This window comes from Thrips palmi, unplaced genomic scaffold, assembly GCF_012932325.1.
Source record: "Thrips palmi isolate BJ-2018 unplaced genomic scaffold, TpBJ-2018v1 HiC_scaffold_10, whole genome shotgun sequence".
Classification (NCBI taxonomy): Eukaryota; Metazoa; Arthropoda; class Insecta; order Thysanoptera; family Thripidae; genus Thrips; species Thrips palmi.
In genome coordinates, this window is record NW_023144621.1 from 14686596 (window position 1) to 14703978 (window position 17383).

General features: G+C 63.1%; 1 protein-coding gene across 1 annotated transcript; it reads left to right on the top strand.

Annotated features, from left to right (window-relative positions):
• Positions 1-1395: 1395 nt before the first annotated feature.
• On the top strand, positions 1396-4559 carry LOC117645514. Its single transcript, XM_034385781.1, has 7 exons — positions 1396-1561; positions 1656-1946; positions 2264-2373; positions 2721-2790; positions 2904-3068; positions 3372-3633; positions 4449-4559. The coding sequence occupies exons 2-7, from the start codon at positions 1713-1715 to the stop codon at positions 4550-4552; spliced, it is 945 nt and encodes a 314-aa protein (XP_034241672.1). The 5' UTR covers positions 1396-1561; positions 1656-1712; the 3' UTR covers positions 4553-4559.
• The last annotated feature ends 12824 nt before the right edge of the window (positions 4560-17383 follow it).

The window sequence follows — 17383 nt, forward strand, 5'->3', positions numbered from 1 at the left end:
AGACCCTCACCCCGCCGCCGACCCAGCCCTGCCCAGCCCTCCCGTACGTACAGTGCACAGCGCAGTGACAGCACCGGTCCGCGCCTTTGGCAGCCGGCAGACAGATTCCGAGAGTCGCTTTCGTCGCTCTGTCTCTCTCGTACTCAAGGGGCGCCCCGGGTAAGTGCGAGAGTGACACAGCGACGGAAACGACTCTCGGAATCAGTCTACAGGTGCTGAGACGCTGTGTTTACGAAAGGGCCTCCGGGCCCTAAGTGGCTGTGAGGGTTAACCTCCGTGGACTTGGCGGCGCCTCGCCTCGCCCCCGGCCGGCGCTCTATCGCGCATCGACCCGCTAACCTCAAAGCAGCCCGCGAGCTGCACGCACGGGCAGCACAACACAGGCCGCCCCGACAACACTCCGGTCGAAGCGAAGCAAGCGAAGCAGCCCTTTCAAAGGACGGCGGCCAACCAGGCCAACTCTGGCGAGGGCTGCCCTTTTCGGTTTGCAGTGGTGAGGCTCCCGGTCCCCTACGGTCCCCGCGTCGCACCGCGCCCTGCTCCCCTGGCCGTGCGGACCGTCGCCCGTCAGATGAACTACACCAACGGCTCGAGTCCAGCCAATGGGAACCTGGGACTCGACTCCAGGCAGGCAAGGTGAGTGCGGCTTCTCTACAAACTGAGGTGTGTTCTCGGTATCCATATACAGATGCATCTACAGATGCATCTACAGATACATACTTGCAATTACACACCTGTGGATGCATACTTAGCTGAGAACACATCTGCAGATGCATACTTAGCTGAGTACACACCTACATAACGCATGCACCTGTACGTATGTAGCCAAGTATGCATCTGTAGAAGTGTACTCAGCTAACTTAGCTGAGCTAACTTAGCTGAGCTAAGTATGCATCTGGAGATGCATCTGCATACCGAGATGCATACCGAGTAGACACTTCCGTTTGTAGAGTTGCCGAGAGCAGAAGGACAAGCTTCAAAAGGAGGAAACAATGACAAAAACAAATTTAAGGTTCCGCTGTCCGCTCCTATGTATCGGATAAGATAAAAATGGTCTTGCATGGTTTCCGTAGTTGCATCGCATGTCCACACACCAGAAACACCTGGTCACCTGTAAGAAGACGCAGGCAATCAGCATAAGCACGGACCCAGTAAACACGAGGCACTCACGAAGAAGTCAAAGAAGTCAAAATGACGTCAATGTGACCGCCACGGAACGGTTCCCCACTCATTCTCCAGGGTTTTCGCATTTTGCAAAACACGAGCTCCTTCCTCAGCTCCGAAAAAAGAAAACATTTTGTGAATTCTCAAGGTTTACCGTTAAGAACGACCCCAAGATCGAACCCGAGGATCGACCCTGCCTTCAGATCGCGCCCCTTAAGACGGACACTGCCCTTTCCCCAGCAGCGGGCCCCCGAGGGGTCCGAGGGGCGGTCCGGAGGGCGGTCCGGGGGGTGGTCCGGGTCGGAGGACCGTCCGGGACACCATCCCACACAGCAGGCTGGCCACCTACGCCAACTACTCGTACGACGAGGACCGTGAGCGCCTCTACACTAGCGAAGTAAGCTCCTTGTGATGGCAGTGCACAGTGTGCCAGAAGACCGGCGGAGGCGTCCAAAACTCTAGACGTGTTCCTTTGCCCTTTACCCGGCCAGGCCAGCGCGTGGTGGACCGAGAGCGGTGTCTGCATCGAGGACAACTCGGAGCCATGGATGCTCCCAGGCGTTCGCGAGGCTTTCAAAAAGCTGACCGGCGACGCGACCAGGTGGACAAACATGGCGAAAGAAAATGCAAGTGAGAGGCGGAGAAAATCAGCCTCGTACATGCAGGAAAATGAACTCTTTGCAGGACAAGTTCCAGCGCCAGACCACAGAAAGATTCTTCGTCTCCATGGGTCCCCTTTGCGGGGCACCCGTTCGACTCGGGGAACAGCTTCGTCTCCGCAGGTTAGTGTTCGTGACCGGGCAATGTTCGTCAAAGTTCACTCGGTACATAGTGGGCCAGAAGACCGGTGGAGGCGGTCAAAATCCCGGACAGGATTTGAGCTCCAGAGTCGCTGAATGCGACTTGAACCGAACGTGAGACACCAATGGATTGCTCTCCGAAGAAGGTTCCCATCGGTGGGGTCACACGCTCGGTTCGAGTCCAGTTTGGCGACTCTGGAGCTCAAAACGCATCTAGAGCTTTGGCCACCGGCGCTGGCCTTCTGGCCCACTGTGGCGTCGTAACCAATTGCATCCCATCCCCCTCTCCCGCTACGAAGGCGCTTCAAAGCGACGTCAAAGGTTACCTGAGCGTCAGCAGCAGCAGCAATTCCCATTCCAGCCAATCCCCCTTCTCGCCCACTACTCCAAGCAGCACTTGCACAGACAGGTCAGTCAGGGGACAGCTTGGCAAACACAGTGGGCCAGGAGACCGGCGAAGGCGGCCAAAACTCTAGACGCGTATTCAGGTCCAGAGTCGCTAAGCAGGACTCGAATCGAACGTGTGACCCCATCAAAGGATTGCTCTCCGAACAAGGAATCCATTGGTGGGATCACACGTTCGGTTCGAGTGCAATTTGGGGACTCTGGAGCTCAAAACGTGTCTAGAGTTTTGTCCCACTGTGCAACAGCTCTACTATTTAAGTCACCGCAGACACAACCCATTTTTCGCACTCTCGTGGGTCAAAAAGATCAAGACGAAACACATGTGAAACTGTCATTCGTGTTTGCGTTTAGAGTCGCCCCGACTCGCCCGACGATATTCAGCTCCGGCTGGGCAATGCCAGCATCCAGCAGCTGTGGGGCAGCAAGGACGCCGGCACGGCCAGCCCCTCGACCAGCCCCTTGGCCAGCCCCTCGGCCAGCCCGCCCCCCGCGGGGCCGCCGCCAACGGGGCTGCTGAGCGTGTTCGGCCTGCAGACCATCACCGGCTCGGCCGCCGTCGGGGCGACCGTGGGGGATGCCCTCGGCCAGGGCGGCCAGGGCAGCCAGGGCGTGCCCGGCAGGGCCTCCTTCGCGACCAGTCCGCCCCCGCGGCACGAAGCCAGGATCCAGTACCAGCGACCACGGAGACTGCCGTTCCAGGTACGACTCCGTAGGGGTGTGAGAGACAGCGGCAAAGCACTGCACAGTGGGCCAGAAGACCGGCGCATGCGGCCGAAACTCTCGACGCGTTTTCAGCTCCAGTGTCGCTAGTTGGGACTCGAACTGAATGTGTGACCCCACCAATGGATTCCTCTTTCGGCGAGTAATCCATTGGCGGGGTCACACGTTCGGTTTGAGTCCCATCCGGCGACTCTGGAGCTGAAAACGCGTCGAGAGTTTCGGCCGCCTGCACCGGTCTTCTGGCCCACTGTGCACTGGTCTGAGCACCTGCTTGGCGCGCAGGTGGACCTGCACCGGCCGCCGCCCACGCTCAACGCCGAGGTGCCCGAGTTCTTCCCCAAGGACCCCAAGGACTCTCCACCGACGCTGGGGCTGCTGGTGGCGTCCCCGTTCCAGGCCGCGCCCCCCTTCCAGCCCTTCCAGCCCTTCCAGCCCTTCCAGCCCTTCTCCAGCGGGCCGTGGAAGGGCGCGGCCCTGGAGCCACAGGCGGACAACGCGCCCTACAAGGGGGCGCACGTGCTTGGCTCTGCCCTCGACCAGCTGGGTAGGCAGCGGACTGATTCCGAGAGTCGTTTCCGTCGCTTTTGTCTTCTAGACAGGACACCCATGAATGTGAGAGAAAGAGCGACGAAAACGACTCTCGGAATCAGTCTACAGGCTACACGGAATGCCACGTGACCTCAACCGCGCTGAAGTGTGAGCAGTCTCGAAGACGTTTCTCAGGTGCAAGTGACATGGTGATTTGGTGCAGGTCTTCTCACAGGGCCCCAAGCCTCAAAGTGTTGGTCGACGCTACCATCCTCGGCCCTCCAAACCGCCCCGTCGCCGCCACCCCCGGCCGCCCCCACACCCCCCGCCATCCAACCCCCGGCCACCCCCACCTCCCCACCCCCCAGCCCGACCTCCCTCAGGCCCGGCAAGGTCCTGAAGGCGCCTCGGCCGGGCAAGGCAGCCAAAGCGCAAGTAGGTGGATGCAAGCGGGGCCCGGTAGCTGTAAGACCGAAGACAGACTCCACACCCCGCCAAATTCCCCGTCGCGACGCCGTCCCATCACAGCCCGAGTCTCTCTTGACCCTCTCACGCCACGGGGCCGTTCTTGAAGTTCTTGAACCGGACAGTGGCTTTCATGGTACTGCGACCCAGCAGACTGATTCCGAGAGTCGTTTTCGTCGCTCTGTCTCTCCCACACCTGCCCACACGGGGCGCCCCGCGAGTGCGAGAGAGCCAGAGCGACGAAAACGACTCTCGGAATCAGTCCCCAGCCCTCCCAAAGACGGACTTCCCTCCCCACTGCCACACTCACGCTGCACGGACGCTCTCGCACGCAGCCCTGTCTGAAGCCACCCGTCTCGGTTACAGCCCCCGCGTCCGAAATGCGCCGGCCGCTGCCGCACGCCTTGTGCCCTCCACCACAAGGCCTCCGAGATGAGCTTACCCATTCCTGTGTACCAGCGGCCGGCTGAGTTCTACGCCCAGCAGTCCGAGCTGGCGCGGCTGGCGCAGGCCCAGGGCGACGGCGGCAGGCGGCGCGCCGCGCCCGGCGGCGTGGACTTCAGCAACCTCATCCTGCTGACGCGCGGCTCCAGCGGCGGCAAGGGGTACAGCCGAAACGGCGCGGCACAAGCCACGGTGAATATCGAATACCGTCGCCACCCCGCCGCCCCACAGCGGACTCATTCCGAGAGTCGTTTTCGTCGTTCTCGCTCTCTTGCATCTACACGGGTCGCCCCATGAGTGCGAGAGAGACAGAGCGACGAACACGCCTCTCGGAATCAGTCCGCTGTGGGCCGCGAGCAGTGGGTTCCTCTGACGGCGTCCTCTGACGGCGTCCTCTGACGGCGTCCTCTGACGGCGTCCTCTGACGGCGTCCTCTGACGGCGTCCTCTGACGGCGTCCTCTGACGGCGTCCTCTGACGGCGTCCTCTGACGGCGTCCTCTGACGGCGTCCTCTGACGGCGTCCTCTGACGGCGTCCTCTGACGGCGTCCTCTGACGGCGTCCTCTGACGGCGTCCTCTGACGGCGTCCTCTGACGGCGTCCTCTGACGGCGTCCTCTGCTCTGCCCGCAGCCCGGCGGTCAAAGGAATGCCATGGACGGCCGGGACCTCTTCAGCGACCTGGCGCTGCGGGGTGTCGCTTCACCATCCGACGTCGCAACGACTCCAGGTACTCTTGGCTTTTTACTGGTGCTCATAGTCATAGACCCAGTCAGAGACCTGGTCAGACAGCCCGTCGACTGCAGACTTATTCAGAGGCATTTTCACCGCTCTGTCTCTCTCGCACTCATGGGTCATCCTGTATGGGAGCGAAAGGGACAGCGACGACGTGCCCGTCGATTCGCTTTGACTCGGCGTGATTTGCAGACGGCGGCTCCAGCAACGGCGAGTCGTACGGCGAGGAGGTGACGGACTCCTCGCGGCCGCCGGCACAGCCCCCGCCGTCGCCGCAGCCCCCGGAGCTGCAGCACAACGACGTGTTCCAGTGGCTGACGGCCTCCGCGGCGAGCTCCGCGACGCCGGGGCTGGACGCCAAGCAGCAGGTTCGCGGCTTTGAACTCCGCCTCGGCGCGCGGCCGGTTCGCCGCTCGTTGCTGCCTCACTGACGAGCACTCTGCCACGGTAGCGAGTCACCGTGGTCGAGTCGCCGCCCCCGCCGTGCCTCACGCCCTCGCCCGCCCCCACGCCCGCCCCCACGTACACCCCCACGTACGCGGCGCAAGTTGCCGGGGGCTGCGCGCGCGCCGAAGCGGCGGCAACGCACCTGCAGCCCCCGCCGCCGCCGCTTCCGCCCCCGCCGCCGCCCCCGCCACCCCCCGCACCGCCCCCCTTGCTGGAGGCGGCCGCGGTGATGCCGGTGACTCCCCCGAGGAGGCTGTACCGCGACGTGGTCGCGCAGAGTAGCCCGCCTGGTATGAGAAATTCGCCGGATGCCCTTTAGCAGGCTGGTTCCGAGAGTCGTTATCGTCTGTCTCGCACTCATGGGGCGCCTCCTACAGGTGCGAGCGAGACAGAGCGACGAAAACTACTCTCGGAATCAGTCTGCAGGGACCATTTATGAACCACGGAGGAGGGGGCTGCGCTGTCACACTTAAACCATGGTTGGGGTTTCCACTACATGAAGCACGAGAGGAGTGGTCCGAATTGAACTCTAAATCCGTCACGTGGTTCATGAACGATCCCTACCAGCACCGCCACTTCCTTCATGAACTGTGTTCAGGCTGCACTGGCTTACCTTTGCATCCACCACAACTGTCACCCCACTGCCAGAACTCGGCTCTGCTGTTCACAAACGAAGTTGAAACAGAACCGGTCCGTTGCTTCCCGCAGTGCCGCCTGCGACCCTCGAAGAGCGTGCCGACGAGAAGGTGGAGGCCGTCGAGGACACCAAGGAGGCCGGCGTCGAGCAGTCCAAGGCCCAGCATGCTGTGCCAGCTGTGCCTAGCGACCGCGCGCCCACACCCCCGCCGCACAACACACCCGAGCCGGAGTCCAAGCGGCCCGCCTCTGCCTCGCCGTCCGCCACCCGCCAAGGTGCCTTGGGGATTTCACAGTGAGCCAGAAGACCGGGGGAGGCGGCCAAAACTCTAGACGCGTTTTGAGCTCCAGAGTCGCTAATTGGGACTAGAAGCGAACGTGTGACCCCACCAATGAACTACTCTCCGAACGAGGAATCCATTGGTGGGGTCACATACGTTCGGTTCGAGTCCCATTTAGCGACTCTGGAGCTCAAAACGCGTCTAGAGTTTTGGCAGCCTCAACCGGTCTTGTGGCCCACTGTGGGACTGGCTGTCTCTGTCGCACCCTCATAGGACCGCCTACCAGTGCGAGAGAGACAGAGCGATAAGGTTCTGATTTGGCGTTCCAGACGACGTAGCCGCGACGCCCGCGGTGCAGCCCTACTCCCCGCCCGCGTCGCCGCCCTGCAGACCGATCCCCCGGTTGGTGGCCGTGGCCGACGCGTCCGGGGTGCGGAAGCGGCTGTACCGCGACGTCCTCACGCACCGCTGCCCGCAAAGTACGTCTCGAACCTCGACGGGGCAGCGTTTGGCTGCTGTGGTGAGCGTTGGGTGGCCTACCCCCTAGGCGCTTGGCGCGCGGTTCAAAGTGTTGCCTACCCCGCAGGCGTCTCGGATGCCAGCGCCTGGCCGGAGTACCCGCTCCTCCCGCTCCCTGGCGACTCCGGACGGCCATCCTCGCGCGGGCAGCCCGTCGCCGCGGTCGCAGCGGTCGCAGCGGTCGCAGCAGCAGACGAGACGGGGCCGGCTGCCCCCGGGGCGCAGGCCCAAGCACCGCCGCCGCCGAAGCAGCGCCTCGCGACCGCGCCGCCGTTCAAACAACTGCCGCAGGAGCAAACGGCGACGCTGCTGCTGCCGGCGTTCGAGCAGGCCGCGCAGCAAGCTTGCTCCAAGGCCGCCCTCGCCCTGTCCAAGGCCGCCCTGTCCAAGGCCGTCCTGCCCGAGACCGACCCCGCGCCCTCGGAGCAGCCGGAGCAGCCTGACCCCGAAGAGCCCGAGCCGCTCCAGAAGGCCTTGGAGCACACCGACGGCGTCGACGCGCACGAGTCCGGTGGCGACGGGCACGAGCCGCCAGTGCAGGAGCAACCCTCGCAATCGGTTAGTGCACTGGGAACTTGAGTGTGTACTGGGTGGCGTGCGCAGAAATTTGAAAGGAGGAGGGGTCAGGCCATGCTTTTTACCTACTTACAGGGGGATGTGACGCAATTTGCCTACCTTCCAGGCGGCTGTCTGGTGTCCAAAAGGGCCCAGTGTGCAAAGAGAGATGACATTCTTTTGGTCGAAATTATTCAGTGCAAACCGGCAGTTTCTGCGCTCGAAAAAACGGAAACCTCGTAACGCTAAGAAATATTGCAGGCACTGGAAGAAAGTTCGCTGAAAGAGGAGACACTGGCGCGACCAATCGACAAGTGGCAGAATGTGCCTCCAGCCGGAGAACGCGCCAACGGCAGCCTGTTCCTACCCCTGGTAGGTACCGCCAGTGCCTCATCTCGCCCGCAACCTCGCCCTCTACAAGCAGCAGACTGATGCCGAGAGTCTTTTTCGTCGCTCTGCCTCTCTCCCGTCTATACGGGACGCTCCATGAGTGCAAGAGAGACAGAGCGACGAGAACGACTCTCGGAATCCGTCTACTTGCCACGCTGTTGAATGACCGTCCGTTGGCTCCAGGTCGATGTGCCCTGCCCGGCGCTGCCGCCCGCTCTGCCGCCCCCGCTGCCGCCCCCGCTGCCGCCCCCACTGCCAACCCTGTTGCCAACACTGGCGACGGCCGTCTTCAGCAGCCCGTCCAGTCGCAGTGCGGAGCGTATCCACTTCCGCAAGCAGCGCAAGCAGCAGCAGCACTCCTTGAGGAGGAACCGGCGCCGCCCCCGCCCCCGCCCCCCCCACCCCCACCGCCGCCAACCAGGCCGGGCCCCCCTGCAGGGCCTGCCACCGCCCCCGGCACTGCCCAGCGTAAGTCTCGCGAAAGCACTCTGCACGCTGATTCCGAGAGCCGTCATTGTCGCTCGCTCTCTCTCTCTCCTCCACTCCTCTCATCCGCCGCCAACCCTCGCCCCCCTCCTGGCCTGCCACCTCCCCTCGGCACTTCTTCCTCTCATCTCCTCATCTCTCTCCTCTCTGATCTCTCCCCTCTCGTCCTCTTTCTCCTCTCTCTCTCTCTCGCAACTACACGGGACGCCCCATGAGTTCGAGAGAAACGACTCTCGGAATCAGTCTGCTGTAGGACAACCCGACGGCACAAAGTGGGCGAGAAGACCGGTGGAGGCGGCCAAAACTCTTGCCGCATTTTGAGTGCCAGAGCCGCGAAACAGGACAAGAACTGAACGTGTGACCCCAGTAGGGGTGTGGGGGTCACGAGCGTGTGAACCCACCAATGGATTGCTCACGAGGAGTCCATAGGTGGGGTCACACTTTCGGTGCGGGTCCTGTTCAGCGACTGGAGCTCAAAACGCGTCTGGAGTTTTGGCCGCCCCCTCCGGTCTCCCGGCCCACTGTGCGGCGCTCCGTAAGAGAGACGGCGGTGTTGCAGCAGCTGCCGTTGACCCAGCTGCAGCTGGTGGAGCTGCAGCACCGACTGTGCAGCCCCGCGTCCCCTTCGCACGCCGCCCCGGCCGGGCCCTTCCCACAGCAACAGGCGCTGCAGCACGTTCAGCAGGACCAAAGGGCCGCACTCGGCAAAGGGCCCGCGCGGCAGAAGGGCGCGCCGCAGCCTCAGACGCTGCAGCAGGCACTGCAGCACACGCTGCAGCACACGCTGCAGCACACGCTGCAGCAGGCACTGCGGCTGCCCCTGTCTCTCCAGCTGCCCCCTCCGCCGCCACTGCCGCCGCTGCCGACCATGGCGGGGGCGGCGGCCTGCTCCAGCCCCGCCGCGGCGCCAGCAGACACGGCTGCGGGTTTGTGAGCCTCTTTTCATGTCACAAGAACACAGTTTGAGTGTCTCTAGGATATTTTACCAAAGTAAACTGACCAAATTATCGGTTTTGTTTGTTGCGGCATTGAAGAAATGATTCCCCCCCCCCCCCCTCCCCTCGGGGGGCCGGCCAACACGAACAACCCTGCAAACGCTATAATTATTTGCAGCAGCGCTGCCCGGTCGGAAGGTGCAGAGCTTTCCCGAACAACACCGCGTCAACGCAGTCAACGCAGCTCGCTTCCCAGTTCACAGCCCAGCTCTCCCGCAGCCGCGAAAGCCCCCAGTCAACCAGCCCGCTTCCCAGTCACCTGCCCAGCCCCGCCAACGCACGCCCCACTCGCCTCAAGAACCCCCTCACATCCCACCCACCCTTGCCCCCACTCCCAGCTCCCCAGCCAACACACTTGTCCCCACTCACCTCCGACCCCAGCTCACCAGTCCCACCAACACCCTTGTCCCCACTCACCTCCGACCCCAGCTCACCAGCCACGCCAACCTCCTCACCACCGCCCACCTCACCCCCCCCGTTCCCCCCACCGCTGTACCCCCAGTGCGCCCCCCCTCTCACCGCCCCGTTCATCGGCCACCTCACCGGGGTGCTCCCCCCGCCCCCCGCGCGACCCGTCTACCCTACCTTCCCCGCCCTGCCCCAGCTGCAGCCAACCCTCCCCCAGCACAGGTACGGAGAGCACTGCACAGTGGGCCAGAGGACCGGCGGAGGCGGCCAAACCTTAAGACGCCTTTTGAGTTCCAGAGTCGCTAAATGGGGCCCAAACCGAACGTGTGACCCCGCCAAGGGGTTGCTCTCCGAACAAAGAATCCATTGTTGGGGTAGGTCACACGTTCGATTCGGGTCCCATTTAGTGACTCTAAAGGTCAAAACGCAACCAAAATTGTGGGCCCCTCCTCCACAAACGTGCTTTTGACAAAGTGGATGACGTTTCCGCCTGTACTCATAGCAAGGGCACTGCAACAATGTCCTCAAGTGGTTTGATGACATTCTCGTAAGAAAAATTAGCCTTGAGAATGTGATTACCAAAATTTGAACAGTGAGAGATCCTTCACCCGCGTTGCTCCGTTGAGCTGAACGCAGTTTCTGGCCACCAGATCGGACGCCGCCCACCACCGAGTCGCTGGCTGCCACGGAGGGCGCCTTGGCACCGCCGTCCGCCAAGAAGGGAGCCGCCAAGAAGGCAGCAGCCAAGGAGTCAAGCGCGGCGACAAGCAAGGTCCGCGACAGTGGTCCGCACTCCTCACTCTGTCTCTCTCGCACTCATGGAGCGTGCCGCACGGGAGCGAGAGAGACAGAGCGACAAGTGCGCGCGGAGTCCGCGACGCGCCTGCAGCGCAGGCCGCCCGCCGCGACGCGGTGCGGCGTCCAAGCGGCACGGCCTAAGCTGCAGGCGCACAGTGGGCTTACGTTGAGTTCACTTTAAACCTGGGAATGTTGTAAGTTTAACGGACTTGGTAGTCGTGAGTGTCCGCGCTGACCCGGCCCGCCCCTCGTCCTCCAGAGCTGGCGCGCAAAGCCGGGCAGTCCCAGCCGAAGCCGCAGCCCTCGCCGCAGCCGCAGCTCCAGCCGCTGCCGTTCGAACGCGAACCGCAGCCGCAGCCGCCGGCCGTCGCGACGCCCCACGCGAAGTCGGCGTCGCGGACCAAGCCCCGACCGCGGCCTGCACCGCGGCCTGCACCGCAGCCGCTGTCTCAGCCGGAGTCCCAGATCCACCCCCAGCCCCGATCTCCCCGCTCCCCACGACCCCCACGATCCCCACGATCCCCGAGGCACTAGCGCCGTCGCGGCCTCGGCGTCGCAGCAGCCGAAGCAGGCGCCGTGGACCAAGCAGACGAAGCTCCCCGACTCCGCCAAGAAGAAGAAGAAGAGGAAGAAGCAGGAGGCTCGCACTCACTCCCCGCTGGAGTTGCTTCCCTTCGAGCTGGACATCTCCTTGCAGGTCACGGAGATTCTGCGCCTCCCGCCAGGAAGCTGGATGATTGAAGTACCCGGCATCCTGGACGAGGATCGCAACCTCGGCGACCTACTCCCAGCGGCTGCTTCGGCAGTTGAAGTGACACCCGATGTCCCGCTAACTCAGACACCGCCGGAGGCCTTGCCGGCGACCCTGCCGGTGACCTTACCGCTGACCTTGCCGGCGACCTTGCCAGCGACCTCACCGGCGACCCCGCCGGCGACCCTGCCGGTGACCTTGCCGGAGACCTTGCCGGCGACCTTGCCGGCGACCTTGCCGGCGACCTTGCCGAAGGCAACCACCCTGTCGACGGCGTCCTTGACACAGCGCGTGCGGCTGTGCCTGAGCGTGACGGACTCGTTGGAGTGGCACTGCGCGCGGCTGCAGCAGGCGTGGGCGCGCACGGGGCGGCCCGTGGACTTGCAGCACTTCGACGTGCTGCTCACGCTGCTGGGCTGCCGCCGGCCCGCCGTGTTCTCCGCCATGGCCTCGGCGTCCACCGCGACCGCGCCGCCGCCACCTCGGGCCTCCAGCGTGCTGCACCTGTTCCCACCGGCCACGCTCGTGCCGCTGTACCAGACGCGCGGCCTCGCGGACCAGGACGGGGACGGACGGGACTGCTGCAAGTCGGCGCCGGGGTGCATCATGGTCATGCAGGTGAGCGTCCATGAGCGTCGCACAGTGCGCCAGAAGACCGGTGAGGGCGGCCAAAACTCTAGACGCGTTTTGAGCTCCAGAGTCGCTAAATAGGACTCGAACCGAACTTGTGATCCCGCCAACGGATTCCTCGTTCAGAGAACAATCCATTGCTGGGGTCACACGTTCGGTTCGAGTCCCATTTAGCGACTCTGGAGCTCGAAACGCGTCTATAGTTTTAGCCGCCTCCACCGGACTTCTGGCCCGCTGTGAGTCGATGGCCCGTCCGTGCGAGTGCGAGAGAGACAGACGGGTGAGCGTCCCTGCTGCACTGCTGCAGGTGGGGTGGGCGAGCGGCGAGCACGCCGTCTACCTGGGCATCGTGCTGGACGGGCGCGGCCCGGTGTGGAGCGCGGACGACTGGGTCGTGACCGCCTCCATCCTGGGCCTGGCGGCGTTCGAGGACTCGGCGCCGCTGCAGCACCCCCTGCACGACGTAGCGCAGGACCTGGCGCGCCGCGCGCCGCTCGGCGTCTCTGAGCTGGTGGACCAGTGGCTGTGTCTGCACTGCTGCGAGGCGGCGCTGAGCGTCGGCGCAGCGGCCGCCCCGTCGGTGCAAGCCGCCACCCCCGTCGCAACGCCCTCCCCGCCACCGCAACCCTCCCCGACGGCCCTCGAACCAGAAGTGGCGGTCGGTTCGGAGTCCCCGGCGCCTGGCTTCGAGACGCAGCCGCCGCCAAGCGCATCGGCCACATCCGAAGCCGCCCCCCTGCCTGCGAGTGACTCGGAAGTTACCCCCACCAGCAGCACCACTTCCAAGGTGACATCCACTAGCGCCACCCCCACGGAAGTGACGATTCCAGTCACATCCCCATTGAATGAGAATCACACATGCACGTCCTTCACGACCCCCACGGAAGTGAACGTGACGGAAGTGGCCCTCACGAAAGTGACCCCCACGGAAGAGGCCCCCACGGAAGTGACCCCCACGGAAGAGACCCCCTCGGAAGTGACCCCCACGGAAGTAAACCTCACGGACGTAAACCTCGCGGAAGTGAACCTCACGGAAGTGACCCCCACAGAAGTGAACCTCACGGAAGTGACCCCCACAGAAGTGAACCTCACGCAAGTGACCCTCGCAGAAGAGGCCTGCACCGCCAAGACCTCCACGGCCAGCGCGTCGCCGCGCATCCGCAGGCCCTCGTCGAGGCCCTCGTCGAGGCCCCGGACGTGGCGGTCACTCAGCCTGGGCGCCACGCCCAGCACGACGGCGTTCGAACGGCAACCGCAGCCCGCCCTGGACAGGCTGGACAGGGCGTCGTCCACGTCGGTGCCGAGCGAGGACAAGAGGCCCGCCGCCAAGCCGCGGTCGCGCCGCAGCATCCTGACGGAGCAGAGGGCGGCGGGCGGCGGCGCTCCCAAGACGGCCAAGACGGCGAGGGACCACCGCGTCGGCGGCGACACCTCGGCGCCGGCCGAGCGCGCCAAGAGGAAGGCGAAGCGGAGGCGGGGCGGCGGTGGGGGCGGCGGAGCTGGGAGCGGCAGGCTGGACCTGGTGGACGGCAGCACCCTGGACAAGGCCAGCTGCGCGCTGCAGTGAGGCCGGCCCAGGCACGGCCTGATCCCCACGGCCGCCATGACCACCATGATCCTCCAGGATCCGCTGACTAGGGAACCAGAGAGGGCCTCGCTTCGCAGATTGCGCGTCCAAGTCTGCGCTGAATGACTTGTCCCGCGAGACGCTTCGACCCTCCGCGACAGAAACCGCGCTGTCGCCCACGGGTCTCTGCTGGTGCCACTGACCCGTAGCTAACGTAAAACGACATTATTTTTTTAACGAACGGTGTAGAATATGTCAAAGCGACCACGGTCGCACGCTTTGTCAAACATGTAGATGTATTGGTTGAGATCTGGCTCTCAAACCGAGGAGGATGATACCACTGCAACATGTTTTTTTTGTGACTTTCGTTGTAAGTTTTCTTTTCCTTTCATTTTGTTCAGATATTTACTTAAGAAAATGTATTTCTTTTCGTGACCGTCAATGTTTTTTGTGTGTGTTCAAGCTAGAAATTTCTTTTTTGTGGCTTGTTTTTTTTTTAATGCCTAGGCCATTAGTTTAGGGTTTGTTTGCTTGAACATCTTCGGAGTTCTTGTGTGGCGCCAAATGTTGAAATACAGAGTGCTTCCCCGTCAGCCAGTAGGTTTGCGTGAGTCCACGAAAAACCAAACACCCAAACACGAAAAAGTTGAGCGATCGGAGCGGACCACAGATACCGGCTGCAACAAATTTGCAACTTCAGCAACAATCCGAGAGCTCTCGACCGATGCCGCCGCATGTCGCTCTGTCTCTCTCGCGCGCACGAGGCGTTCCGTAGAGGTGCGAGAGAGACAGGGGAGACAGGGCAGACAGAGCGACGAAGCCCGTGTCTGGCCGGATTTGCCCAACGCCTCACTGGCTGAAGCGCAGCCTTGTGCGTGCGTGCGTGTGTGTGCGCGTATGTGCGGCACGGAGGGGAGAGGGGAGGGGCGGGGCAATCTAAATTTAAGCGTGGAGTCTCCATGGCGCCGCGGGGCCGCGTCCGAGAAGTGGAGAAGTGGCGGTGGCGTCGTGGCGGTACCCGGGGAGCTGCCGGGGGGCGACAGGGATCGCGCAGAGACACGCCCGGCTCCTTCAAGTCCCTGTCGTCCGAGCCGCGGCCCTTCCCTTTTCCCGGCTGCACCTGAGGCTACAAACTTAGACACCGCGTTGCCCTGCCCGGCCCGGCTCGGCGACGCGCAGCCATCAAACGCGACGCAGCACGCTGCGTTGCTCTGTCATCAAACTTTGACCATCAGAGAGGTCCTGACCGGTGGAGGTGGCCAAAACTCCAGAGGCGTTTTGAGCGCCAGAGTCGCTAAACAGGACTCGAACCGAACGTGTGACCCCACGGATGCATTCCTCGTTAGAAGAGCAACCCATTGGTGGGGGTCACAAGTTCGGACCGCGTCTAGAGTTTTGGCCACGTCCACCGGTCTTCTGAACCACTGTGAGGTGAAGGAGCAGTTTGATGGACGTCAAATAAACGTCAAACGCCGCAAGAAAAGTCACAGTCCGAGTCGATGTCTCGATTTCTGCCTCGACTCGACCACTCGATCGACGCTTCCTGCCCGTGTTTGCCGCCATTGTCCGCATCCGCGTTCCAGGCCGAAGCAGTGTGCGAAACACGCCCCGGCCTCAGTGTTTCGGCGTCGCCGGGCGTCGCACAGTGGATTTGCCAGAAGACCCAAGAAAACCGGCACCGGCAGCCAAAACTCTAGACGCATTTTGAGCTCCAGAGTCGCTGAACGTTCGTTTCGAGTCCCATTTAGCGACTCTGGAGCTCAAAACGCTTCGGGGATTTTGACCGCCCCCGCCGGTCTTCTGGCAAATCCACTGTGAGCCGCACCGCCGAGACTCGGACGCCGGGCAGGTAGCCAACACCAACGCACCCAAGTTCGACGGGAGTGCCTACCCCGCAGGCGATTGCGATGGCTGGCCGCTTCCGCCTAGAGACTCGCGAAAGAACAGCAAACCCGCCCGGCCTACGGCACGGCCTACGGCACGGCCTACGGGGTTTGAACGTCCGAACCCCGAAGCTGCAGCCTGCAGCTGGCTGTTGTTTTGTTTTTCGCGTTCAGACGTTACGGACGGGTCCCTGGCGAGTGCTTTGCTCGCTTTCCGCTCCGCCAATGACACTATGCGTGCGGTGCGGTGCCGTGCACAGTGGGCCAGAAGACCGGAGGAGGTGGTCGAAATCCCGGACGGGCTTTGACCTCCAGAGTCGCTGAACAGGACTCGAAGCGGACGTGTGACCCCACCAATGGACTGCTCTCCGAACGAGGAATCCATTGGTGGGGTCACACGTTCGGTTCGAGTCCCATTTAGCGACTCTACAGCTCAAAACCATCAAAACGCGTCTAGAGTTTTGGCCGCCTTTACCGGTCTTCTGGCCCACTGTGCGGTGCTGTAGGCCGCGAGGTTCCGCGCTCCCAATACTTCTCTTTTCTGGGCCAATGAATCAGGGAAGTGGAACCACATTATCCGAGGAACCACTCGGTGGAACGCAGTGGAACGCCCCTCCGGCCCGTGCTCCGCCGGCAGGTTGATTGTCTCTCTCGCACTCGTGCGGCGGCCCGCATGGGTGCGAGCGAGACAGCGACACCGTCTGCAGCCACGCGCGCGAACGGTTTGTGTAGAGCGCTCACTTTATTTTGACGGTGCTGTCGGGGGGCTCGGAGGGCCCGTCGGGGGGCACGCGGGAGTTGCTTTAGGATTAGCCGGCAACCCGGCTCGGCTCGGCTCGGCTCGGCTCGGCCCGGCTCGGCCCGGCTCGGCTCGGCTCGGCACGGCTCGGCGCGGACCAAATCGGTCTGCGGTAGCTTTACCGGGTTCACCGCGCGGCTGCTGTCTCGAGTCTTTAGCAGCCACTTTGGGCTTCGCCGGCTTTGCCCCTTTCCTCAACCACCCCGTCGGGCCGTGGCCGCCCTGGCCGCCCCACGGGCCGGCTGGACGCAGCGCAGCACCACACTCGCACAGCGCCCTCGACGCTCTGTCTCTCTCGCACCCCTACGCCACGCCCCACGAGTGCGAGAGAGACAGAGCGACCGTTCGGAGTCCAGCTGCAGAGTAAATAAGCAAAGTGTTGGCTTTGCTTACTGGCGATGCTGCGAGAGTTTGGACTTCCCCCTTCTCCCCCCCCCCTCATTTTCCCTCCCGCCACGCCCACGACTCATTCGTGCCGTCTTCTCGTTGGGACGATGAGACACATGCAGCAGACTGAGAGTCGTTTTCGTCGCGCTGTCTCTCTCGCACTCATGCGGCGTCCCCTAGGTGCGAGAGAGACAGGGCGACTCTGCAGGCACAAATGAGCGTCCACGCCCGCGGCTGCAACATGCTCGGACTGTACACTGTATGAGGCGGTTATACACGACCCAACCCGCATCGTCGTCTAGCCGTTGATGTTCGTAAAATGGGTTCAGCGGCACGGAGAGCGCGGGCCGAGAGTGCGCTCCGTCTCTCCCGCACTCCCAGGGAAAGCCCTGCACAGTGAGCCAGAAGACCGGTGGAGGCGGCCAAAACTTTAGACGCGTTTTGAGCTCCCGAGTCGCTAAATGGGACTGGAACCGAACGTGTGACCCCACCAATGGATTCCTCGTTCGAAGAGCAGTCCATTGGTGGGGTCACACGTTCAGTTCGAGTCCCATTCAGTGACTCTGGAGCTTATAACCTTTCGGGGATCTTG